This window comes from Lissotriton vulgaris, chromosome 3_1 (assembly GCF_964263255.1).
Source record: "Lissotriton vulgaris chromosome 3_1, aLisVul1.2, whole genome shotgun sequence".
Classification (NCBI taxonomy): domain Eukaryota; kingdom Metazoa; phylum Chordata; class Amphibia; order Caudata; family Salamandridae; genus Lissotriton; species Lissotriton vulgaris.
In genome coordinates this window covers 56,045,166-56,072,555 of record NC_141689.1, presented here as the reverse complement: position 1 = coordinate 56,072,555, position 27,390 = coordinate 56,045,166, and the positions used below count along the sequence as shown (strand labels likewise).

General features: G+C 45.5%; 1 protein-coding gene across 1 annotated transcript; it reads left to right on the top strand.

The window, feature by feature from the left end:
- Positions 1 to 1,072: 1,072 nt before the first annotated feature.
- Positions 1,073 to 26,946, top strand: LOC147725934 (uncharacterized). The gene is made up of 3 exons (XM_086960061.1): positions 1,073 to 1,229; positions 2,901 to 3,024; positions 24,620 to 26,946. The coding sequence occupies exons 2-3, from the start codon at positions 2,940 to 2,942 to the stop codon at positions 26,713 to 26,715; spliced, it is 2,181 nt and encodes a 726-aa protein (XP_086816187.1). The 5' UTR covers positions 1,073 to 1,229; positions 2,901 to 2,939; the 3' UTR covers positions 26,716 to 26,946.
- The last annotated feature ends 444 nt before the right edge of the window (positions 26,947 to 27,390 follow it).

The window sequence follows — 27,390 nt, the reverse complement described above, 5'->3', positions numbered from 1 at the left end:
GACTGGACTGTTCCCATGAGGCACAGGGTCAAGACTAATTTGCATATGGCCATGTCTGAACTGGGGTGGCTTAGTGATGAAAATAACGATGGATTAAACCCAGATCTGTGACTGGGGGTGAATGTTTTGCCATTGTGCAACATTTTGTCCACCATCTTGTGTGTATTGCTGTTCACCCTATGTGGGAAGGGTATGCCCAGACGTGGGTCCCGTGCTCACTGCGCCACTGGAGTCAAGCTATCCTGGCTGAAGACGGCTGATAGCCAGAAACCGGTCCTAGGATGCTTGATTCCGGTCCAGGGAAGACATGGCTTGGCAGTTCGGGCTGGACTGTTCCCGTGAGGCACAGGGTCAGACTGATTTGCATATGGCTATGTCTGAACTGAGGTGGCTAGGTGAGCAAAATAACGATGGTTTAAACCCAGAACTCTGACTGGGGGTGAATGTTTTGCCATTGTGCAACATTCCATCCATCATCTTGTGTGTTTTGCATATTTCTAGTGGCAATGCCTGAGGGTTACATTATTAGGCACTTTTGTGCCAAATTAGTATTTGAATTCATTTTACAGCTGTTGAGTTACATTTTAGAAGGACGCATAGAGGTATGCTAGTCTTTTGATGTCACTTCCGGTCTTTCAGGAGTGTACGCAGGTCCTGGGTCTCCCTCACCTTCAGTGTCATCCTTGTGCATGTACTCGGGACCTACAGCTGCAGCATCGAGTCCTTTGTTGTGGGACTACACCTACTTTTAGGATGACTAAACATGATTTAATGAGGCCCAGGTCGGGCTCTGACGTCACACTTACTTTGAATGGTTTTACATCTGAATAGCATGCTTTACTGCCAGAGCCGGGGTGAGATGCATGTAACATGACTCATGGCTTGCCAGCCCTCAACTAATAAAGATTAAACAACATCACTTGCTCTCAGATGTTTGTCCAGATTATTCACCTGAAGAATGTTTGCAGGGGGAAGATTTCCTTCTGGTTGGTTCCGTAGAAACAGTTATACCTCGAAAGATTGCTCCTAATTTGCATTTCAGGTTCTATATCTAGAGAGTTTTCTTCCACAGCATCACTCACCAGTTGTGGGAGATCCCTCCTGCACTCACTGAAGACAGCAGCAGGCAGAGGTGAGAGCTGACACCATCACTCACTGAGTGTGGGAGATCCCACCTGTGCTGACAGAAGAGAGCAGCAGAGACGAACACCGAATAATCAGATAGGCAGGTGAGTAGAAAGGATGTTCAAAGGTTTATTCTCGTGACAACTCTGGGAAGTTTGAAGATATAAAAAAGCAGATGTCTCAGTAGGAAATCTCTGCTAAATGTTTGCTTGTGAGGGAAGTCCTAAGCGTCAGAGAAACTTAACCTGCAAACCTGTAAGTGTGTAAATGGGACACACAGCTCACAGGAGGCATTTCCCCACAGTAAGTGCTTCCAGTACATTTACACAATATATACATAAAACACAGACACAAATGCCAAGAGGCACTGAGTATTTTTGCTAGCCTGCTTGTTTGTTTATACTGGAACAATAGCAAGCAGTAGGGTCATAAAACAGGTAGAATAATATCCACAATCAAAATCCTGACATGCCCTTCCTGAATCTTGTTCCAGTAGTGTGTACCTGTTTTATGACCCTAGTACTTGCTATTGTTCCAGTATAAACAAACAAGCAGGCTAGCAAAAATACTCAGTGCCTCTTGGTTGTCTATAGGTTGTATATCAGGACTGGTGCCTCAAAACATTTATTGACAATAGGCATTTTGTCTGTGTTTTATGTATATATTGTGTAAATGTAAATATGTTTCATTCACAGTGATTGTCCAATTTATGTTGTGAAAAGTGTAACTTTATGTGAATTTTTGCTACTGAAATTGCATCGTTCTCTTGACATATACGAATGAATTCTGTGGAAAAAGAAAAAAGAGTAAAAAATACTAAATGAAAAGTGTGTTCGCTTAGATCAATTGGGTAAGTGGTACCAGACTTTGTTGTCATAATTAATCTACCTGGCCAATGTATTTTTGTTGTTTCAATTTGAGTGGTCTAGGCCAGATAGTATATCCTCTTAAGCGCTGCTGACGGCCAACGGTCGTCACGAGCGCTACCTCCCCAGTGCTGCGCACGACCATTGGACGTCCATTCAGCACTAGTTCCAATGGACAGCGCAGCACTGGGGAGGGATATTTACGAAGCAGCTAAGGTGATATAGACCCAAGCCTTCCTTGTTTTCGTTGTTGTGTATCCCAGGCACTTGACTATAACAGGAGGAGCTAGGCGTTCAATCTGCACTCCAGATACGGGAGCTCTTCTGGGGAGGAGAGACATGTAATGGATGGGCAGAGTTAGATGGAAACTCCTGCAAACTTTGGGGCGGATTTACAAGCCCCTTGCAACACTTTTGCGCTACTTTTGCGTCATTTCTATCTACAAGATTTCACAGCGTCATTTCTAGGATGCCACTGCGTCAAAACCTTACGTCTGCTTGGAGCAGGAATAAGGAGTGACGCAGTGTAGTGGGAATATGCCTTAAAATGCAAGTTGAAGTGCTTGCAACACGACTCCAGCAATTCCGGATTTTTGCCCCAACAGATGCGTCAGAATTTCTGACACATCTGTGAATCCATGCGCCATGGTGTGCAATATTGTAAATACGGCACATCCTTGGTGGCACAAAGGTTTCTAAGAGGGGCACAGGTAAAGTGATGCATCTCTACAGATGGATCACTTTCTTGTAAATCCGCCCCTCAATTATCTTTTTTATGAAGACATTTCCGTATTCAAATATTTGGCACAATGCTGTTCTTGATAGTTGAAACTTCAGATATTTAGGGTTTTAAGTTGTCTGGGGTTTTTACATATGTGAAAAATTATATTTCTCTGGGCTCCTATGCAGGAAGAAGACCTGGCTAGAAGATTAGTCCGCACCGGCACCATGGGACCCCGAATACAAATTTACGCACTGGTCATTCTGTTCTCCATCCTGGGAAGTTCCTTTTCCGGCCCAGTTGCCATTTACAGTAAGTGTGTTGCCACAGGAGTCTGTGCTCCTCGCCTACAAGCTGAGTGGTCGCTCCCAGTGTCTCTTGCAGGCATCTGGTTTTACCGCGCTGCATTGCCAGAACATTGATTCAAAAGCGTCTCTCATTTGGTTACATATCGCCTGCTGCATTATTATTTGTTAGCGCTGCCTTGTTTGAATTGATCTGTTACATTCCGCCTGCTGTATTTATAGCACTGCCTTGCCTGAACTGCTTTAATTGTATTCTCTTCATCTGCTGTGTTGCTTATTGCCGCTTTGCCTCGCGAGCGCTTTATTAGTTGTTTCCACACCGCTTTCAGTCCTGTTAGCGCGTTTGACTGTAGCGCTACGCTGTGCCCCCCCTCCGCCTCCATTTTGTTTGTTGTTGTCCTCGTGTGCCCGCCCCGCCTCCCAGCTGTGACGCCCTCCCACAGAATAGAAAGAGTGCTCCACTCCCTACATGCGCCGTGACTCGCTCCTCGCCTACAAGCTGAGTGGTCGCTCCCAGTGTCTCTTGCAGGCATCTGGTTTTACCGCGCTGCATTGCCAGAACATTGATTCAAAAGCGTCTCTCATTTGGTTTCATATCGCCTGCTGCATTATTATTTGTTAGCGCTGCCTTGTTTGAATTGATCTGTTACATTCCGCCTGCTGTATTTATAGCGCTGCCTTGCCTGAACTGCTTTAATTGTATTCTCTTCATCTGCTGTGTTGCTTATTGCCGCTTTGCCTCGCGAGCGCTTTATTAGTTGTTTCCACACCGCTTTCAGTCCTGTTAGCGCGTTTGACTGTAGCGCTACGCTGTGCCCCCCCCTCCGCCTCCATTTTGTTTGTTGTTGTCCTCGTGTGCCCGCCCCGCCTCCCAGCTGTGACGCCCTCGCCCCTCCCCCTCCACTATCCACATATGACAGTAGTTCCCGCGCGCAGCGTTTACGCGCAGCGACCGCGCCCAAACCGTGCCGAAGGTGCGCCAAAGGTAAGCCCGTCTACGCCCGTCCGCGCCTGGACCGCGCCCAGCGCCATACCCCCTGTCCCTCGTGCTCCCCAGCCCTCCCGCATTACCTATGATGCCGCCACCCTCCTAGCCCTCAACCCCGGCCGCTCCCCCACCTGCGTCCAAACCGCTCCTGGACACACCCATGGACCTTTCTCCTGCTACTCCTGCAAATTCACCGGCACCGACAACATCCCCGCTACGACCACACCACAGATTCCCGACCCCAACCACATACAATGCATCCTTCTCAACACCCGATCGGTGCACAGGCACGCCATTGACCTATGGAACCTACTAGACTCCTTCTCTCCAGACGTCGCCTTCCTAACAGAAACATGGATGAACGCCTCCTCCGCCCCAGACATCACCATTGCCATCCCTGAAGACTATAAGATCACCCGCAAAGACCGTACCAGCCACACAGGAGGAGGAATCGCCATCGTCCATAAGAAATCTATCCGCATCTCTACTAGCTCTGACGCCAACCTCGCCAACTCGGAACACCTTCACTTCCAGATCCACATCGACCCCAAAACAACACTCAGAGGCACTCTCCTCTACAGACCACCAGGACCTCGTGCAAAATTCAGTGAAGACATCACGGACTTCATCTCTCCACACGCGCTCCCCTCCAAAGAATACATTCTTATAGGAGACCTCAACTTTCACCTTGAAAAGATAAACGACCACAACACCGCCACCCTCGTGGACAACCTCGCCAACCTCGGACTTAAACAACTGGTCACTTCCCCCACCCACATCGCAGGTCACACACTCGACCCCATCTTCACCTCCAGCAATCATATCTCCTTCAGCCACACTACGGATCTCCTATGGACCGACCACAGCTGCGTTCACTTCACCTACAACAAGCCGAAACCCATCAACCACTCCCAACCTACCCTACAAAGAAACTGGAACAAAATCACCATGGACCAAATCTCCGCATCGCTCCTTCAAAACTCCCCAGCCCTCTCTTCTGACGCCAACGAAGCCGCCGCCAACCTCACCCTATGGTTATCCAACACCGCCGACTCATTAGCCCCACTGAAAAAACGTCAAAGCAAACATGGCAGCAAGAAAGCCTCATGGTTCAACGTTGATCTCAAGAAGTCCAAGAAACTCTGCCGCTCCCTTGAAAAGGCCTGGAAAAAAGACCCAACCACCAGCACCAAGGACGCTTTCAAAAGCGCCACCCGCACTCACCACCAACTGATCCGAAAAGCCAAGAAAACAGCATTCAAGGATCGACTTGACAACAACGCCCACAACAGCAAGGAACTTTTCAACATCGTCAAGGAATTTTCCAATCCCTCAGCCAACTCCAACGACATCACCCCCTCTCAAACCCTCTGCGACTCCCTAGCCTCATTCTTCCACAACAAGATTGCAGACATCCACAACAGCTTTGACAACCAACCCGGATACCATCCCACCCTACCTTCTGCTGACCATCTTCCCCCCGTGAACACCCTTAACGACTGGAACCCAATCTCCACTGAGGACACCATCCGCCTGATGAACTCCATCCACTCAGGATCCCCCACTGACCCATGTCCTCACCACATCTTCAACAAAGCAGACTCCGTCATAGCACCGCACCTCAGAGACGTCATCAACTGTTCCTTCAACTCCGCTACCTTCCCAGAAGACTGGAAACACGCCGAACTCACCGCCCTTCTGAAAAAACCAACAGCCGACCCCACCAAACTCAAAAATTACCGCCCCATCTCGCTTCTTCCATTCCCGGCCAAAGTCATCGAGAAAGCCGTCAATATCCAGCTCGCCGCCTTCCTCGAAGCCAACAAATCCCTCGACCCCTCACAATCTGGATTCCGAGCAAAACACAGCACTGAGACCGCCCTCATCGCAGCAACAGACGATATTCGAACTCTATTGGACAATGGAGACACAGTCGCCCTCATCCTCCTCGACCTCTCTGCAGCATTCGATACAGTCTGCCACAGCACCCTTCTACAACGACTCAATAACATCGGAATCCAAGGAAAAGCACTAGAATGGATCACCTCGTTCCTCACCGGAAGAACCCAGAGAGTCCGCCTTCCTCCATTCAAGTCCGAAGCCTCTGAACTCATCTGCGGAGTACCTCAAGGATCCTCACTCAGCCCCACCCTTTTCAACGTATACATGAGCCCCCTCACGGCCATCGCACGCCAACACAACCTCAACATCATCTCTTACGCGGACGACACTCAACTGATCCTTTCTCTCACCAATGACCCCAGCACCGCCAAAACTAACCTACACGAAGGAATGAAAGAAGTAGCCGAATGGATGAAAGACAGCCGTCTGAAACTGAACTCAGATAAAACAGAAGTCCTCATCTTAGGAACATCCCCCTCTGCCTGGGACGACTCCTGGTGGCCGGAAGCCCTCGGAAAAGCACCCACCCCGACAGACCACGCACGGAACCTTGGCGTCATCCTGGATTCTTCACTCTCAATGAACAGACAAGTCAGCGCCGTATCCTCTTCCTGCTTCAACATTCTTCGCATGCTCAGAAAAACATTTCGCTGGATCCCCTCCGAAACAAGGAAAACAGTCACCCACGCTCTGGTCACGAGCCGACTGGACTACGGAAACACCCTCTACGCAGGTACCACCGCTAAACTCCAGAAGAAACTCCAACGTATCCAAAACGCCTCAGCCAGGCTCATATTAGACATCCCACGCAACGAACACATTTCTGGTCACCTTAAAGACCTCCACTGGCTACCCGTCAATAAAAGGATCACTTTCCGACTGCTTACCCACGCACACAAATCACTCTACGACATCGGACCAGATTGCCTCAACTCCCGACTATCCTTCTACACCCCCTCCCGCCAACTACGTTCTTCCAGCCAAGCCCTCGCCACTGTACCTCGCATCAACAAGACCACCATGGGAGGCAGATCCTTTTCTTACCTGGCTGCTAAAACATGGAACTCACTCCCCGCTTACCTTCGCCTCACCCAGAACCACCTAGCGTTCAGAAAGCAGCTCAAAACATGGATATTTGACAAATAATCTTCCTCCCCTTCCTAAGCGCCTTGAAACCCTCTGGGTATGTAGTGCGCTATACAAATTTCTTGACTTGTCTTTACCTCATGATAAACAGTGCCTTCATGTAGTGGCAACAGTGGCCTGACTGCATTTGACATCCTCGTCCACCACCACAAGTGGGCCGAAGGTCATCTCAGCTCTACAAAGAGTCATAAAAACAGGGGATCACAGGCTGAGTGGTTGATTCATTCTTTAGAAAGACCATAGCTTTTGTGAAATCTATACCACCCTCCACATATGCTACAGCTCTCAGCTTTAAGCATGTCTCTGTAGTACACATGCTCTCAGTTTATGCATAGGCTCTATTTAGAGAAGATCAGAGGAGGCTTGAGTCGTTGATCTGCTTTATTTATAATGCGTGAAGAAACAGGACACTGCTTCTGATTCAGGAATAGCACCTCCCTGCAGATATTTTATCTCCACACTTGAATTTCACCTTGTGAAAACAGACCTGAACTCAATTGAAGACAATAGAGCAGCAGCTCCATATATAAGCTGGTGCAGAACAGCTGCCCTCAACATTTCACTGTCCTAATGTCCTGTGCCTTTCTCGTTCCTCTGCCACTCCAAAATATATGGACTGGGCACTGCTAAGTGACGGGTAAGGCCATGGGACGACACACACAGAGCCATCACCCTTCCCTCTTCCTGCAGCTCAATGTCACTGGGGCTTAAAAAGGAGGGAGGCTAGGTTAGGTTAGGTTAACATTTTATAAAGCGCGACAGCTGCCCCAACAAAGGGGCGTCCCGGCGCGGAAAAGAAAAAACGGAATAACAGCAAAATTGACAGCAGCTAAGTTAAGGGGAATAGAAAAGTAGTTTTGATGGCCTTCCTAAATTCTAAATAATAATTAAGACCACGAATCTGCACAGGGAGTGTATTCCATAAGGTGGCAGCTTTAAAACGAAAGAGCAGCTACCGGCCCAAACTCTTCATATCCGTGCAACCACTACCCAATGCTGGCCCTGCGACCAGAGGGGCCGTGATGGAACATATGGTGAAAGAAGGTTGGCCAGAATAAGGGGGGTAGCAGATTTCAGAACTATAAATGTGGTACATAGTTCCTTAAATTCAATACGCCTGGCCATGGGTAACCAGTGGGGACGGCGGATGGCACTGGACACAGAGAGCAGAACTTGCGCAAGCCTAGAAGTGTTCAGGCTGCTGCATTCTGTGTCCTTTGTAGTCTCTGAACCTCTGCTTTATTGAACCGTAAATAGAGGGAACAGACATAATCAAGTCTGGACAAAACCATCACTTGAATAATGACTTCACATGTGTAGGCATCAAAAAAGCCCAGCAGTGGTCTGATCCCCCGTAAGAGTCCAAAGCAGATCCCTGCTGTTTTTTGGTTTGGACTCGATAGTTTAGGGAAGAGTCCAACCAGACCCCTAAATTCTTTACCGCCTGTTTCGGGGAAGGGGATATGCCCAAACTAAGTGGCCACCAGAGATCACTCCACAGACCATGGTCCCTACCCACCAACAATACCTCTGACTTGTTGGAATTCAGTTGGAGGCAGTTAGCAGTCATCCACTCGGCCACTGCCACAAGACCGCCCTGAAAATTAAGGGCGTCCTGCTCGGTGTTATTAGAGAGTGCCACCACTAGCTGAGTAACCTCAGCATATAAGACCAAGGTCAAACCCCAACTCTTGGCTATAGCAGCCAAAGGTTAAATATAGATGTCAAATAGCAGGGGACTGAGGGAGGAACCCTGTGGCACCCCTTGTTTGACGCAATGTTCACCAGAAACAAACGGGAGGGCAGATACCGAGAATGACCTCTCATGAAGGAATGAGGTGAGCCGCTCCAGTGCCAGACCCGTAATTCCTATCTTTACAAGACGACTCAAAAATATCTCATGAGACACCGTGTCAAACGCGGCCCTCAGATCCAACAGGATCAGCACCGACGTTTGCCCCTCATCCATGGCTGACCAAAGATGTTCTGTCACGGCCATGAGAGCGGACTCTGTGCTGTGACCTGGCCTGAAGCCATTTTGAGAGGGATCCAGTATAATTTTAAAAGTAAGAAAGTCCAACAGGAGGGAATTCACACGCCTCTGTGATCTTTGCTGCCCAAGGAAGCAGCAAGATGGGACGATAGCTTTCTGTTTTTTGGATCCAGTGCAGGTTTTTTAAGTCATGGAATTACTTTAGCCTGTTCACAAGCCCTGGGCACCGTAGATGTGCTAAGGAAGGTATTGGGAGGAGCGAATGCTGCTCAGCTCCTGAGTCTCCCTTTCTGGGCCGAACCGAGGAGAACGAGAGGCCCGATTCCTGACAGCCTGCTTTCAGAGTCAACATTTGACAGCCGCTGCCCTGCACACTGCTGTCAAGAGTTGAACATTCACACCAAGAGCAGTGAAAGAAAGGCTTCTCAGCTGCGGTGAATATCAACACGCTCTGTCTCTGGTACATGTGTCTTTTCAATGAGGACATATCAGCCTGGAGCAAGCCGGTGCAGCAGGCTACAAATCTCTAGAATAAAACAAGAACAACAATAATCCTTATCATCAACATGGGAATAATATTATGTTAATCTTGGAAGCAACCGCTATCATTCACCCAGTCCTAGAATCTGCATACCACTATCACTCACACTGTCCTATAATCTGCACACCAACGTTACTCACACTGTCCTAGAATCTGCACACCAATGTCACTCACACTGTCCTATAATCTGCACACCACTATCACTCACACTGTCCTAGAATCTGCACACCACTATCACTCACACTGTCCTAGAATCTGCACACCAATATCACTCACACTGTCCTAGAATCTGCACACCACTATCACTCACACTGTCCTAGAATCTGCACACCACTATCACTCACACTGTCCTAGAATCTGCACACCAATATCACTCACACTGTCCTACAATCTGCACACCAATATCATTCATACTGCCCTATATTCCGCACACCAAAATCATAAACACTGTCCCGGAATCTGCAGAACAATATAACTCACACTGTCCTAGAATCTGCACACCACTATCACTCACACTGTCCTAGAATCTGCACACCACTATCACTCACACTGTCCTAGATTCTGCACACCATCACTCACACTGTCCTATAATCTGCACACCACTATCATTCACACTGTCCTAGAGTCTGCACACCAATATCACTCACACTGTCCTAGAGTCTGCACACCAATATCACTCACACTGTCCTATATTCTGCACACCAAAATCATTAACACTGTCCTGGAATCTGCACATCAATATCACTCACACTGTCCAAGAGTCTGCACACCGCTATCACTCACACTGTACTAGAATCTGCACACATCACTCACACTGTTCTATAATCTGCACACCAATATCACTCACAGTGTCCTATAATCTGCACACCACCATCACTCACACTGTCCTAGAGTCTGCACACCAATATCACTCACACTGTCCTATATTCTGCACACCAAAATCATTAACACTGTCCTGGAATCTGCACAACAATATCACTCACACTGTCCTAGAATCTGCACACCAATATCATTCTCACTGTCCTAGAATCTGCACACCAATGTCACTCACACTGTCCTATAATCTGCACACCACCATCACTCACACTGTCCTAGAGTCTGCACACCAATATCACTCACACTGTCCTATATTCTGCACACCAAAATCATTAACACTGTCCTGGAATCTGCACAACAATATCACTCACACTGTCCTAGAATCTGCACACCAATATCATTCTCACTGTCCTAGAATCTGCACACCAATGTCACTCACACTGTCCTAGAATCTGCACACCAATATCATTCATACTGCCCTATATTCCGCACTCCAAAATCATTACCACTGTCCTGGAATCTGCACACCACTATCACTCACACTGTCCTAGAATCTGCACACCACTATCACTCACACTGTCCTAGAATCTGCACACCATCACTCACACTGTCCTATAATCTGCACACCAATATCACTCACACTGTCCTATAATCTTCACACCACTATCACTTACACTGTCCTACAATCTGCACACCAATATCATTCACACTGTCCTAGAGTCTGCACACCAATATCACTCACACTGTCCTATATTCTGCACACCAAAATCATTAACACTGTCCTGGAATCTGCACAACAATATCACTCACACTGTCCTAGAATCTGCACACCAATATCATTCTCACTGTCCTAGAATCTGCACACCAATGTCACTCACAATGTCCTATAATCTGCACACCACTATCACTCACACTGTCCTAGAATCTGCACACCAATATCATTCATACTGCCCTATATTCCGCACACCAAAATCATAAACACTGTCCTGGAATCTGCACAACAATATAACTCACACTGTCCTAGAATCTGCACACCACTATCACTCACACTGTCCTAGAATCTGCACACCACTATCACTCACACTGTCCTAGAATCTGCACACCATCACTCACACTGTCCTATAATCTTCACACCAATATCACTCACACTGTCCTATAATCTGCACACCACTATCACTTACACTGTCCTAGAATCTGCACACCAATATCATTTCACACTGTCCTAGAGTCTGCACACCAATATCACTCGCACTGTCCTATATTCTGCACACCAAAATCATTAACACTGTCCTGGAATCTGCACATCAATATCACTCACTCTGTCCAAGAGTCTGCACACCAATATCACTCACACTGTACGAGAATCTGCACACATCACTCACACTGTTCTATAATCTGCACACCAATATCACTCACATTGTCCTATAATCTGCACACCACTATCACTCACACTGTCCTAGAATCTGCAAACCAATATCCTTCACACCGTCCTAGAGTCTGCACACCAATATCACTCACACTGTCCTATATTCTGCACACCAAAATCATTAACACTGTCCTGGAATCTGCACAACAATAGCACTCACGCTGTCCTAGAATCTGCACACCAATATCATTCTCACTGTCCTAGAATCTGCACACCAATGTCACTCACACTGTCCTATAATCTGCACACCACTATCACTCACACTGTCCTAGAATCTGCACACCAATATCATTCATACTGCCCTATATTCCGCACACCAAAATCATTAACACTGTCCTGGAATCTGCACAACAATATAACTCACACTGTCCTAGAATCTTCACACCACTATCACTCACACTGTCCTAGAATCTGCACACAACTATCACTCACACTGTCCTAGAATCTGCACACCATCACTCACACTGTCCTATAATCTGCACACCAATATCACTCACACTGTCCTATAATCTGCACACCACTATCACTTACACTGTCCTAGAATCTGCACACCAATATCATTCACACTGTCCTAGAGTCTGCACACCAATATCACTCACACTGTCCTATATTCTACACACCAAAATCATTAACACTGTCCTGGAATCTGCACATCAATATCACTCACACTGTCCAAGAGTCTGCACACCGCTATCACTCACACTGTACTAGAATCTGCACACATCACTCACACTGTTCTATAATCTGCACACCAATATCACTCACATTGTCCTATAATCTGCACACCACTATCACTCACACTGTCCTAGAATCTGCACACTAATATCATTCACACTGTCCTAGAGTCTGCACACCGATATCACTCACACTGTCCTATATTCTGCACACCAAAATCATTAACACTGTCCTGGAATCTGCACAACAATATCACTCACACTGTCTTAGAATCTGCACACCAATATCATTCTCACTGTCCTAGAATCTGCACACCACTATCACTCACAATGTCTAGAATCTGCACACCAATATCATTCTCACTGTCCTAGAATCTGCACACCACTATCACTCACAATGTCCTAGAATCCGCACACCAATATCACTCACACTGTCCAAGAACCTGCGCAACAATATCACTCACACTCTCCTACAATATGCATACCACTATCACTCACACTGTCCTAGAATCTGCACACCACTATCGCACACTGTCCTAGAATCTGCACACCACTATCACTCACACTGTCCTGTAATCTGCACACCACTATCACTCACACTGTCCTATAATCTGCACACCACTATCACACACACTGCCCTAGAATATGCACACCAATTTCACTCACACTCTCCTAGAATCTGCACACCAATATCACTCACACTGTCCTATAATCTGCACACCAATATCACTCACACTGTCCTATAATCTGCACACCAATGTTAATGTTATGTTAATGTTAATGGGTGACTTGTATAGCGCACGGCTACTCCAAGGAGTGTCCCGGCGCTTTCTGACCCATTACTGAAAGAAAGGAGAAGGACAACAGAAACAAAGCAGAGTTACTAATGAAAAAGCCAGGTTTTCAAGGCCTTTCTGAAGGCAAACAAATTAGGAGTGTGGCGGAGATCAACGGGAAGGGAGTTCCATAGTGTGGGGGCGAGATATTTAAAAGAACGTCCACCTATTCTGACTTTCTTAATAGGAGGTACAATTGCCAGGCCAAGATTTTCCGACCGGAGAGATCTGGTGGGCTTGTAGAAAGAAATCCGTTTCTGAATGTATGAGGCCCCTACCCGATGGAGTGCCTTATGGGCCAGAGTAAGTGCTTTGAATATGATACGCTTCTTAATAGGAAGCCAGTGCAGGGAGGAAAGCAACTCAGATGATCTGGCATGCCGGGGTAGGCCGAAGATGGCTCTTGCCGCAGAATTTTGGACAACCTGGAGTTTGTGCAAGAGATAGTCTGGCAATCCCAAGTAGAGGATATTTGAATAGTCAAGCCTGGAACAGATCAAAGCTTGAACTGTCAGCTTCCTGTGGGCCAAAGGGAGCATAGGAAGGAATTTGCGCATCATTTTTAATAGACCAAAACAGGTGCCCGTAAGGCCTGTGATCTGTGTTTTCAAGGCAAGGGTGTTATCAATATCACTCACACTCTCATAGAATCTGCATCTGCACACCACTATCACTTACACTGTGCTAGAATCTGCACACCAGTTTCACTCACACTCTCTGGGAATCTGCACACCACCATCACTCATACTGTCCTAGAATCTGCACAACAATATCACTCACACTTTCCTAGATTCTTCACACCAATATCACTCACACTCTCCTAGAATCTGCACACCAATCTCACTCACACTCTCCTGAAATCTGCACACCAATGTCACTCACACTCTCCAAGAATCTGCACACCAAGATCCCTCACACTCTCTTGGATTCTGCACACCTATATCACTTACACTCTCCTAGAATCTGCACACCAAAATAACTCACACTCTCCTGGAATCTGCACACCAATATCACTCACACTGTCCTAGAATCTGCACACCACTATCACTCACACCGCCCTAGAATATGCACACCAATTTAACTCACACTCTCCTAGAATCTGCACACCAGTATCACTCACACTGGCCTATATACTGCACACTATTATCACTCACACTCTCATAGAATCTGCACGCCAATATCTCTCACACTCTCCTAGAATCTTCCCACCAATATCACTCACACTCTCTTGGAATCTGCACACCGATATCACTCACACTCTCCTAGAATCTGCACACCAATATCACTCACACTCTCTTGGAATCTGAACACCGATATTACTCACACTCTCCTAGAAACTGCACACCAATATCACTCACACTCTTCTGGAATCTGCACATCAATATCACTCACACTCTCCTAGAATCTGCACACCAATATCACTCACACTCTCCTGGAATCTGCACACCAATATCACTCACTCTCCTAGAATATGCACAACAATATCACTCACACTCTCCTAGAATCTGCACACCAATATCAATCACACTCTCCCGGAATCTGCACACCAGTATCACTCATACTTTCCTAGAATCTGCACACCAATATCAACCACACTGTCCTAGAATCTGCACACTAGCATCACCCACACTCTCCTAGAATCTGCACACCAATATCACTCACACTGTCCTAGAATCTGCACACTAATATCACTCACAGTGTCCTAGAATCCTCACACCAATATGATTCACACTATCATAGAATCTGCACACCAATATCAATCACACTGTCCTACAATCTGCACACCAATATCCCTCATACTCTCTTAGAATCTGCACACCAATCTCACTCACACTCTCCTGGAATATGCACACCAATATCACTCACACTCTCCTGAAATCTGCACACCAATATCACTCACACTCTCCTAGAATCTGCACACCAATATCACTCACACTCTCTTGGAATCTGAACACCGATATTACTCACACTCTCCCAGAATCTGCACACCAATATCACTCACACTCTTCTGGAATCTGCACATCAATATCACTCACACTCTCCTAGAATCTGCACACCAATATCACTCACACTCTCCTGGAATCTGCACACCAATATCACTCATTCTCCTAGAATATGCACAACAATATCACTCACACTCTCCTAGAATCTGCACACCAATATCATTCACACTCTCCTGGAATCTGCACACCAGTATCACTCACACTTTCCTAGAATCTGCACACCAATATCAACCACACTGTCCTAGAATCTGCACACTAGCATCACCCACACTCTCCTAGAATCTGCACACCAATATCAATCACACTGTCCTAGAATCTGCACACCAATATCCCTCATACTCTCTTAGAATCTGCACACCATTCTCACTCACACTCTCCTGGAATATGCACACCAATATCACTCACACTCTCCTGAAATCTGCACACCAATATCACTCACACTCTCCTGAAATCTGCACACCAATATCACTCACACTCTTCTATAATCTGCACACCAATATCCCTCACACTCTCCTAGAATCTGCACACCAATCTCACTCACAATGTTCTAGAATCTGCACACCAATATGACTCACACTCTCCTAGAATCTGCACGCCAATATCACTCACACTCTCCTGGAATATGCACACCAATATCACTCACACTCTCCTGGAATCTGCACACCAATATCACTCACACTCTCCTAGAATCTGCACACCAATATCCCTCACACTCTCCTAGAATCTGCACACCAATCTAACTCACACTCTCTTGGAATCTGCACACCGATATCACTCACACTCTCCTAGAATCTGCACACCAATATCACTCACACTCTCTTGGAATCTGCACACCAATATCACTCACACTCTCCTGGAATCTGCACACCAATAGCACTCATACTCTCCAAAACAGAGGTGTTAAACCAATGCTCAAGGGCACCAGTGGGGATTCGCGAAAACTAATTAGGGGGCCTGCAGCTGCTTGAAAAATGTAATAATATTTCCAGATTAATAGAATACACATAATATGGAAGCAAAATGTCTTTATTTTTGTGTATCCTTACTCGACATTGGTTAGACAGTGACTCTGGCATCCAGCAGTGACTTTGTGATGATCCCAAATTCCAGTAATGATTTATTTAGGGTTCAGGGAGTCCAGTAATGATTAAGTGGGGGTCCACAGATGTCAAATGGGTAGAAACCACTGCTCTAAAAGTCCATGTAAGTTCAACGATTCATAATCATTGACCCGTGGCCCAGAGCCACTATATTGTTACAGAGATACTTGGTGACTGGCAATATATAATAAAGGGCCTATATACACCCCTTCATTTAATATTCCTGAATACCTCCATTATGCAGAATGGAATGTCTTGCTATGTATGCCCCTCTTTTTTCGATAGTTTATGATTATTCCCTTTTTATCGAAGAATTCTAAGGAACAATTTTTTTCTCAATCCCACTGGGGCTGGAAACAACAGAAACTATCCACATCAACATTAAAAGATCTTCTGGAAGACCGTAGATCTCATTAATTCTACAAGGGGATTTAGGTTGCTGAAATTTCCACGTGAAAATCCTGGGGAAAATGAGGAATTACCCCTGGAATCCAACCCAGAATTACAGACTTTGATGGCAAATCAGTTCTTAGGGATTCATCAGGTCCCAGCTCATAACTGGTGGGAGTTTTATCACCACAAGAGTTACCATTGCCTCTAGCATGAGTAACTTTGGGTGTGGGCAAATAGTGGCCCATTTGCTAGGCTAATTGTAAAGAGAGTCTATAATGGAGTGTATGTTTTACCACATTAAGTTTCAATTGCTAAATTTGAGGTGCGGCCAAACTTAATATCTTTCAGACAATCCTCATTACTGTGTGTCACATCCAGTATTATCATTTGATGCTCTGGAATGTATTGCCTAAGGAGTATCCTGCAATAAGTCTAGTGTGTCCATGTCTGGTATCACCTGCTCTATGTCTAGAATAACTCTATCTCTTGATATGATCACAATATGTAGTTGATGTCACGTTGCAAATCTGCACTCAGAGAATTACATTTTTGCACAGGGGCAGGTTTTCTACTTTCTACAGTTCAGAAAAACTTGAACTTGATGACCTGAGCAACTTTGCAGTTTTCCAGGCATGTTTGAGCTACATTCCTATTTGTTTCTTTGGATGGCAATTTCCAGTTGAGTATTTGTACACAGTATCAAATTTAGTCCAGGAAAAAACCAACTTACTTGTGCAATGGCACTATTTTCTGTATGTTTTTCTCCATAGGAATAATGTGAATTCCCATTTCGGAATCTCTTACCTGACACCAACAAAGGTTGGGACTGGTCCCTTACTCTTCTCACCCTAGAAGGGAATTTACTCTGGCTCCTGGCAAGAGAGCCTCCCCATCCAGGTCAAATCAGAAAAGGGACATAGGAGAGCTTTGTCTCCCACAGTCTTATATGTATGTGGAAATTAAGGAACTTTAAATTATCCCTGTCTGTTTCCTCTCTTGTTAGTCCTCTACTCCCTTTGCAGAGAGGGTAGGGTGGCATTCTCTTTCTCCTCCATCTTGGGCTACATTTTCCTGGGTGCAGTCTGGTAGTTTGGTGGATGTCAGGTACATTCTGACAACCAGCTCAAAAAAATAATCTCAGACACGAATGCGCCACTGACGCGCCGAAGGTATGCCAAAGGCAAACCCGTTTGCTCCCGTCCATGTCCACATTTGACCAGGAACACTGGTTATTTGACAAGCAATATCTTCAATACAGTAGAGAATGTCTTAGGAACTGGGTTCAAATTAGAGAGGCATGAAGAACCTACAGCTTTATACTTATGGATGCCTCTCAGGTTTGTACTGGGTGTGAATGTGAGTTTTCTTCAAGGGGTACAGTGGATGGAGGTAAGCAAACCCCTTATTGAGTTGGGTTTGAGTAATGTTTTTCTTGGCTAGTTTGAAATGTTGCTCATTACCTAAACATAAGGTTTAAATGTTTGATCTTAACCTGGATATACTTTTCTTACTAAGACTTGGCTTAACTCGACGCTTGATATAATGCTGGCCCTCTATGTCAGGTTTTCCATTGCTAAGAAGGATCGCCATATTAAGCAAGGAAGGGGAGTTGCTGTCATATATCAGACATGGTATGCTTGTTTGTTTACTTCTCTCGATGTTCTATATTGTGAATGCATAGTGTTTTTAGTTCTTCTATCAGGCACTTTCTCTGTGCCGGGGCTGCTACTTTATCGCCCCAACAGGCTCTGAGCCTGGTTGTAGTTTTGGGGCAGGGGCGGCTCTTCCACTAGGGCAGGGGAGCGTCACCCCACTGCTTTCTCTCAGTGCGAGAAGCAGAAACACCTTACCTTTTTATGTTTTCTTTGCGCATTGTGGGTGGGCAGCTAGGCAGGTCTGCTCTGCTCTTTGAGCAGGGCAGGGGAGGACTGGTTTGCCCACTTCTGAGTGTGCAAAGGCTGTTTAGTCGGACCTCTCAGGCCATCTACACCAGTCATGTGCACTCTGCCCTTCTGCATGCAAGCTGCTCCGCAGCCTTCATGGAAAACATGGCCACCCCATTTGCCCCTGGCTGGGTGGCGTCCTGACCAATGACAATGCGGCTTTCAGATTTGTGATTGTCTTAGGGGAGGGAGCCTGGCTGCCTGCTTCCTGTCAGAGGCAGGGGAGCAGGAGCTGAGAAGACACGGGACTCAGCGTACAGAAAGGTAAGTTGAATTGAATTTTTAAAAAATTGATAATTCCCCACGATCCCCCCGTGATACCCCAGCGAATCCCCCGCAACCCCTCCCACTCGCCCCCTCACCCACGAGCATTGCCGGACGATACTGCTTTGGGGTGCAGCTGGCTAATTATATTTCTTCATATGGATAAATACGCATGTAATAATTGTGGGCGAGTGCAACTTTAGTTTTGATGATCCTAAATTCCTCTTTCCAATGAAGTTGGGTCCGAGTTCGGAGGCTCTTCAATTTAACCAATTGGAAAAGCTCCTACGCACAAGGTAAGACATATTCTGGATCTTGTCTTTTCTAACCTATCTGTTCTTACTGGTCAGATCATTGTGTCATTCCCTTTTTTTATTTCCCCCAGGCAGAGGGTATATCATTCTAGCTCTAGACAGCAACAAAGACTCTGGTCCGAATATGTTTTCTGCAAAAACCCTCAAGCCGTTACTTATTCTTTTGGATGATTCAATAGAGGAGTGAGTGTAATATGAAGATAACCTCTGCAATAGAATGCTCCTTCAACAAGACTCTGCTTTTTCTGAATGTGCGAAGACTTAAACCACATGCCCTGCCCCTGATTCAATCAGCATCTATTAGAGAGGAAGAGAAATTGCAAGTCTTTGGAACTTATTTAGTGTATATCTTATGGTGAGGGTACTAAATGGAACTAAAAAAGACTATTAAAGAGTACCATAGGTCTATTAGAGCAGAAGACTTGCATATTAGACTGTTAAAACGGAAAATTCTCAACAGTCCAATAAAGATGTCTTCCTAATTGTAAAGTCTCTGATGGATCCGGCACACCTTTCTCCCAGCCCCTCTCATTCAGAGGAGAACTGTACTGAGCTTGTAGACTTCTTTTTCGTTTGAATTTAGACATTTACACTTCTTTCATAGACAATCGTGGAAGTGGTACCTTGAATTCACCTACAATTGAGCAACTGGGGGAGGGGCAATCTGCTAAATGTTACGTTGCTCAACAAATGCTATTTTTACTGTAGTGTCCTCTGTAAAATGAGGCTCTCCTTCGGACCCAGCCCTTGCCTGGATTTCCCCCTATTTCTTGCCTTTCTTTCAAAGACATTTTTTTAAAAAGAATATCAAACTCCATCTTTAAAATTACTTCGAGTAACATCATTATGTTCAGGGCTCTAAATCTTGTAAGAACCTTTGGCGACGACATTAGATTGAAAGGCACAGCAGCCCTTAACTTGTTGGACCTCATTCTGGCAATTGACTCTGAGTCCACCTGGTGATGCTCAGAAGGTCTGCTCCAAACTGGTTTGTTTCTTTTGGTGCAATCACTCTTTTCAGGAATCATCCAAATCTTCCAGGTCATCTGAAACTCATATTCGGTACCTCTCTGAGTCCCACCCTTTTCAATGTCTATATGCACCACTAAGCAGACACAGTGGAAGCATTTGGCATTGTTTTCATATCCTATGCGGGTGACACCCATATTATCATCAGACTGGTGCATGATGAGAACAACGGCTCGTCTACGTTCAAGCTATGCTTACAATCTGTGGCTAAATGGATGGACGTTAATTGTCTAAAATTGAACAGCAGTTATGGTGATAGAAAATAAGCCATCAACTTCAAGGGTCCGCAATCGTCGCCTAGAAACCTAGGTCCGTTCCCAGTACTGACATCCAAAATAAAACATTTGGGCATCTTGCTTGATAACCTCCTTAACCCCTTCGCTGCGGCGGCAATTCCGCCGCAGCGCTAGGGGGGGGGGGCCCGAGCGGCGCTCGCATGCTCATGATGGAGCCGCTCCGTCACGAGCCGCGGTTGCGCTGTGCTCATGAAGGAACGGTTCCGTCATGGCCCCGCCCGCTTAATAGAACGCGCCGCGCAGGCGCGGCGGCAGGGCCATGTCGGAACCGCTCCGTCATGAGCACAGCTCAGCCGATGTTCATGACGGAGCGGCTCCGTCATGAGCATACAACGGGTTAAGTTTGATGAGCAGATCAACACAGCGGCAGTATCCTGTTTCTACATGCTTAGATGCTTTAAGGATGTTTCTCTGATCTCTGCTTGCTAAGAGCCACAAAATGGTCATCCAGGCTGGTAATATATCTTAGCTGGACTATGATAAGCTTTTATATGTGGGAGTATCCAAATCTCTTGTCCAACAGCTACATAATATTCAGAATGTGTGGGTTCACCTTTAGGGATACTTGCCCAAGTACACCCACATCTCAGCCCAATTTAAGGTTGTTTACTGGCTTCCGGGGGCAAACTTACCCAGTTCAAAGTTCTTTTCTTTTATCTGCAGAGCTTTGACTGGAGGTGGCCTGGTTTATCTCCTCCACATGATCTCAATGTATTGCCCCACTAGAAGTCTTTGGTCTTTTCAGCATTATCTTGCCCAGGTTCTGACAGTAAGGGGGCCTGGGCTGGTGAAGGGTCATTTAAGTTCTCGACAGCAACATTTTGGAATTCTCTTCCTCCCCAGTTGCAGTTTTCCCCTACAAAGTTTCGAATTCACAAACTTCTGAAAACATGACTTTTCCCAAAAAATAGGATATGTGTTTTTACTTCTCCTATTGCAAGGATCCATATGTTTATCTTTCAGCTGGATTTTTAGTGCTGGGAAACACTGATTGAGTAGCCAGGTGCTCTACAAATTCCATTAACAAAAATATATCGAAACACCAACTCCCCTCCACTTGTATGAGACTCACGTTTGCAAAACATGGTGCTGACATTGAGTAACATTACATAAGAATAGTAGATTTATGCAGCAAGATCAACTTTGTGAATTCAAGAAGCAGCAAATCCTCATAGTGCTCTGAAAATTAACTTTTACAAGTGGCAAAGGACTTTTTTAAATTAGTTTGTCTAGTCAGCCTATGTATGTTTATTATGTGTAAATGTAAATGTAAATTGATACTTGTATAGCGCATTACTCACCCGCAAGGGTCTCAAGGCGCTTGTACAAATACTGCTGTGGAACCCATCCTGGTTTCCCTGTGAGGCGTCCACTCCTGGACACCCCCAAGGTGGAGGCCAGGCATCCTTAGCGTTGTGGGGGCCGTTGTAGAGATTAAGCAAGCTATTGCCCAGAGTTGCCGAGTGGGACTCCATGATTGGAATAGGCACCCAGGCGAGAATTATCAGGTCCGTGGAATTTCTTTGAGCCCAAGACCCGCCGAGGCAGGGAATTGAACCCTGGTCCCGGGCTAGACCTCTGCATCAGGGTCTGCCACTCCAACCATTGAGCCACACTTCTCCACTTTACACATTATGTGTAGTATATCTATTTATAGTACGCCTGTGTGGATTAGTATTTTTTCTATGTCTACTATGTATCTGTTTACTCTTAGAACATATTTGTATGTTAAAAGATTTTTGGTTTGGCATTACCCAAGACCTTTCCCTTTTACAAAAACTAGGGGCCTCATTACGATGTGAGTCGGAAAGCCTCCAACCGCAGATCAGAGGCTTTCCGACTCACATCATAGGTTTCACTTTTGACAGCCACATTACAATGTCGGCACTCGATTGGGAAATGGGCTGGTCATTCAGGCTGGATTTCGACAGAGCCAGTCACAGGCCCCACCTTAATCTCTGAGGACGATGTTTCCCCCATTGGGATTACAATGTTGGTTTACGACAGGCTTTCCATGTTGGGCTTTCCGACATGGAAACCCGGTCAGAAAGCAACTGAGGGTGCCTAGCAGGGCCCCTACTCCTCCACAGCCTCTGGTTGGTTGCTGATGGGGCACCTACGGTGTCCCCCCCCCCCCCCCCCCAGTTAATCCCTGCACCATGTGGCAGGCAGCGCAAGGTGCCTGCCACGAAGTGCAGGGATTAACAGAATCTCCCATTTCTCTATGTGAGCTTGCACTATGGCCTATTTACGTCCACAGCACAGGCTCCCACAGAGTAATGGGAGCATGCAACCGCACCGGGTTCTGTTGCATTGTGATACTGTGGTCTGGACCGCTGACCGTAGGTTGGTCGGTCCACAATCTGCGATGATGTCAGTCAGTCGGAAGTAACTCCAACTGACATCATAATCAGGGATATATATGTATAATATACCTCCTTAAATTGGCTTTCAGCCACCTGTCTATCTATTGGTCTGTTGCTCTGTCATTTACATTTTGCTTCCACCCTCTACAGCATAAACCATAGGACAAGGGGTCAGCCTATTTAAGACACTATTTAACCCACTATTTAACCTCACTTTGAGTGACTGCATTTTGCTCTTTCACAGTGAACAGATCTGTAAACCAGTTAGTTACTTTCAGTGAGAGTGGTTTTTTTTAAACGTTATAATTAATTTAGTGCTGTCTTTGTGTTTAGACCCTGATGGAATAGGAGGACACTTTTGATGTGAGAGCGGGCCATATTGAGGCTATTTAGCTTTATCAGACTCCATCTCCTGCATATGATGTAGTACATTTCTTTTGGTGTCTCTTGTTTATTTGACTTTTGTAATTTGATATAAGCGCACAAAAACTCTGAATATAAGCTAGTGAGTGTGCTCTATGTGTCTTTGAAACCCCAGGTGTTTTTATTTCTTTCTGGCAGTTTCTTCAACATTAAAGTTTTCTAAAAATCATGGCAAAACAAAACAAGAGTTGGCAAAATCTGACAGCCAATACTAGAACTATTGCCTTTTCCAAAGATTGTTTTGACACTGTGATGACCTCCTAGTTTGCAATCTCCCAACAGAAGCATCTCACCTCCACTGCTACAAAATCCTATGCCTGAGATGCTCTTACTTTTCCCAGTATTCTCTTTTTAAGTGGTGTGGTGTGGTTCACTGGTTAGAGGCGGCAGACCCGGGAGCAGAAGTCAGCCCGGGACCAGGGTTCAATTCCCGACGCTGCAGGGTCGTGGACCTGGGTCAGCGGACTTGATAATTCTTGCTTCGGTGCCTACTCTAATCAGGGGTCCCACTCGGCAACTCTGGGCATTAGCTTGCCTAAACTCCACAACGGCCCCATCAACGCCGGGGATGCCTGGTTCCACCTTGGGGACTTCCAGCAGGGACCATCCCACAGGAAAAGCCAGGACGGGTTCCCCAGCGTTATACAGCGCCAGGAAACCTACGGGTAGCAGTGGGCTTTACAAGCTCAAATACAAGTTAATATAAACAAATTCATGAAATAAGGCAAAGAGGGAGCAGGCAATGGGCAGGACGTGCACTTGGGTCACCCGGAAGAGTTTAACACCATATTATCTCTGTTAATACATAAGGGATTAATAGTTAATTGATAACATGTTTTCAGTGATCATTCACTATAGTTGCTTGTTGCTATGTAATTTAGAGGAAAGGTTACATCCCAAATAAATATTTTTTTAAATGAATACATCTAACTTGCACTTGCTGCCCTACATGTGAAGTCTGGATCTGTGAGAGAGATTAGCTGAGCAGTACAGCTAAAGATTACATATGATAGGTTTATATAATGTATCTGTTAACTCTTCCAACTGGACATGATTCCCTCTAGATTTGTGTTTTTACCCATTGTATTCTCTCATGTTTAATGGTCAGGCAGACAATTAATTCAACTTTTAAAAAACTTTTTTCTCTAGGATTCAAGAGAGAAGTGGACTGTAATCCATCATCTGCTAATCTCAACGATGCAGTCAGGAGTGTCACTAAAGCTGAGGACATCAGGAGGGATACTGAGCTGATGATGAAACCCTACGCCAGCTGGGAAGAGTTCCTGGTGCCCGCCCCCATCTCCATCGCCATTCTGGGAGAGCTGGCAGCCATTTCATCAGCTGGAGGCGATTTCTCGATCAATCTGGATCCACCACCAAACGGATTCAAGTACATGAATTACCCAGAATCCTTTGCTGCCACCCTAATGCAAGTCTGCAATAAAGCCTGGGTTTCCTTCAGCATTGCAAACAAAAACATGGATCAGATCAGGCTCCTGACAGGTTCCATGCCAGAGGCCAATGCAGAAATAGTCAAGATTCTGTTCCAGAAGACTGCTATTGTTAATGCCCTGCTCCCGAGGCGCCTCAGCGCTTTACTCAGTTTGTCCAATGAATGCATATCATTAGCTCAGTCTGTGGAGATTAGTTTTAGTAACACCATTCATCTAGTCCAGGAGGTGCTTGAAGCTTGTCTGAACTCCAAGAAGGGCTACGAGAAGAAGATTACTGATGTGAAGATTGCCCTGGAACAGCTCACCATAAGAGAAGCATCTTCAAAGAAATCTGTGCAAATGGCAGAGGAATTCAAGAAGACTACTGAGACACAACTACAGGATGCATCAGATGCTTATAAGAAGGCTTTGGATAAAGTGCCCTCTGTGTGGGAAACCATGAGTGCTAATTTCGTTGGAGCCCTTGTTGAAGGACTGTCTTTAGTTAAATACAATGCAGTGGACAATACGCCTGACTCAGGTGGTTCGCCCAGTGGGACAGCTGGTGCTGCTGACACGGGTGATATGAAGTCCACACATGCAACCAACAATATTTGCTTCAAGTCCAATCAGTTGACCGCTATCACAGACAATTTTCAAAAAGTCTTAGACAGTAAGGGAGAAATTAACATGAAGATTGTTTATAATGAAAGAGAGCATTCAGTGACGACAAACTATGTAAAAAGACTAACATTGTCTTTGAAAGGGGATATAGAGAAAGAAGCTGAGTGTATAGCACAGGTAAAAATGGATGCTGTTTTACTATCTGCTGTTGCTATTTGTGAAGACTTGGAAAAAGCTGCATTATCTAATAATACAGATGAGAAGGAATTGAAATCAATTGCTCAAAGGATAAAGTCACTATTTAGCAACTCTATAAAAGTTGATTCATATTGTAAAACAGCGACTAATGCTCCGCCTTTGCAGCAAAAGCCACCGAATGTGGCGCGCACTCAAGGCCGTGTCGGCATGGGCACTCAGTCTGCACAAATGGCACAGGCACGAGTGGAACAAGCCAACCTTCATTTTCAAAAAACTCAGGAAGCATACAAGGAATCCTTTGAGAACCTTAAAAAAGAAAATGAGAAACTAACAGAGATCCTGGTTGAAATGAGGGGCCATAATCTGCAAAATATTGATTTCGTAACAGCTAAAAATATGCTCATTAAAGGCTTGGACGCCCTGGGGAAGGTGAAGGAGCAGTGGGAGAAGATGATCCGCTTCTTCCAGATGATATCCAGCCTCATTAATTCCTGCCTCTCAAAAGATGTCAATAAATTAGTGGAGTCTGCCAAATCGGTGCAGAGCATTCCCAACTATTCTTCTGAAGCCTTTGTGAAGGACATGTTGTACAACCAAGCCTTCAAAGCCAGCAACATTGCCAACTTAGTCAACATGATCTCGTCCACCTACTGCGAGGTGTCACAACGCTACTTGATGGACCGCTTGAGCGCTTTAGGAAGACTTCTCACCATGAATCCCTCAAACCCAGAGTTCAAGATCGAGCGCGAGAAGTTACACAGTGGCTGTGCTGAGGCTCAACAATCAATTCTAAACTTAGTGGTGTCCAAAAAGCAAGAGTTTGACCTGAGTATAGAGGCAAGAGTTGATGCATTCAATTGTCAGCTGGGAGCAGCCATCCCACCCATGTCAGCAGCAGAAAAGAAGCGCATCAGTGAGGCTGTAAATGCAGGGGCAAGCGCCGTGGTGGACAGGAGTGACATGAATCTGGACACATCAAGCTTTGTCTAAGAGGACAAATATGTTCTCTTTAAATCAGGCTTAATTCCTTAAGCTTTGCTTAAGCAATAATGAATTGGAGTTGGAGGGTGGAAGTTGTTTCTTTTTTATTGGTAGAGGGGGTTATTCACTTTAAATTTGTTGTATCAATCTTCTTGCTCCAAATACATTTTGTCATTTCATTTAAAATTGAGCTTGAAACGCCATTCTTTGGAAACTAAATTAAAGGCAGATACCAAGCAATGATGACTCATTTATTTGCACTGGTATGTTAGATACATTCATGGATGAGCTAGAGGTTGTGCAAAATACTACTGCCATGAACTCTAAGCATTGTTAAATATCTCTACCCTTAATCTTAGGGTGTGTCAAATATCTCTACTCCAGATCTAAAGGTGCAAAAGATACATCTGCCCTTGTCTCAGATGACCTGGTCTTTGAAATCAAAATAATGTCAGGTACCCCTAATTCCTATGCCTTGCTCTGACCAGCAATTCTGTGTCTGAGGTGGGTGGCATATTTCTGGGGTGGGGATCACGCTCCGGCTGTGAACAGGTGGCTAAACAACATTATACATTACAATGAGAAATGTACTATTCCACAAGCGAATCAGCCCAAGAATATTTGGGGCCCACTACAATCAGAACTGTATAAAATATTATCTTCATTTGGAAGCAAATGGATCCA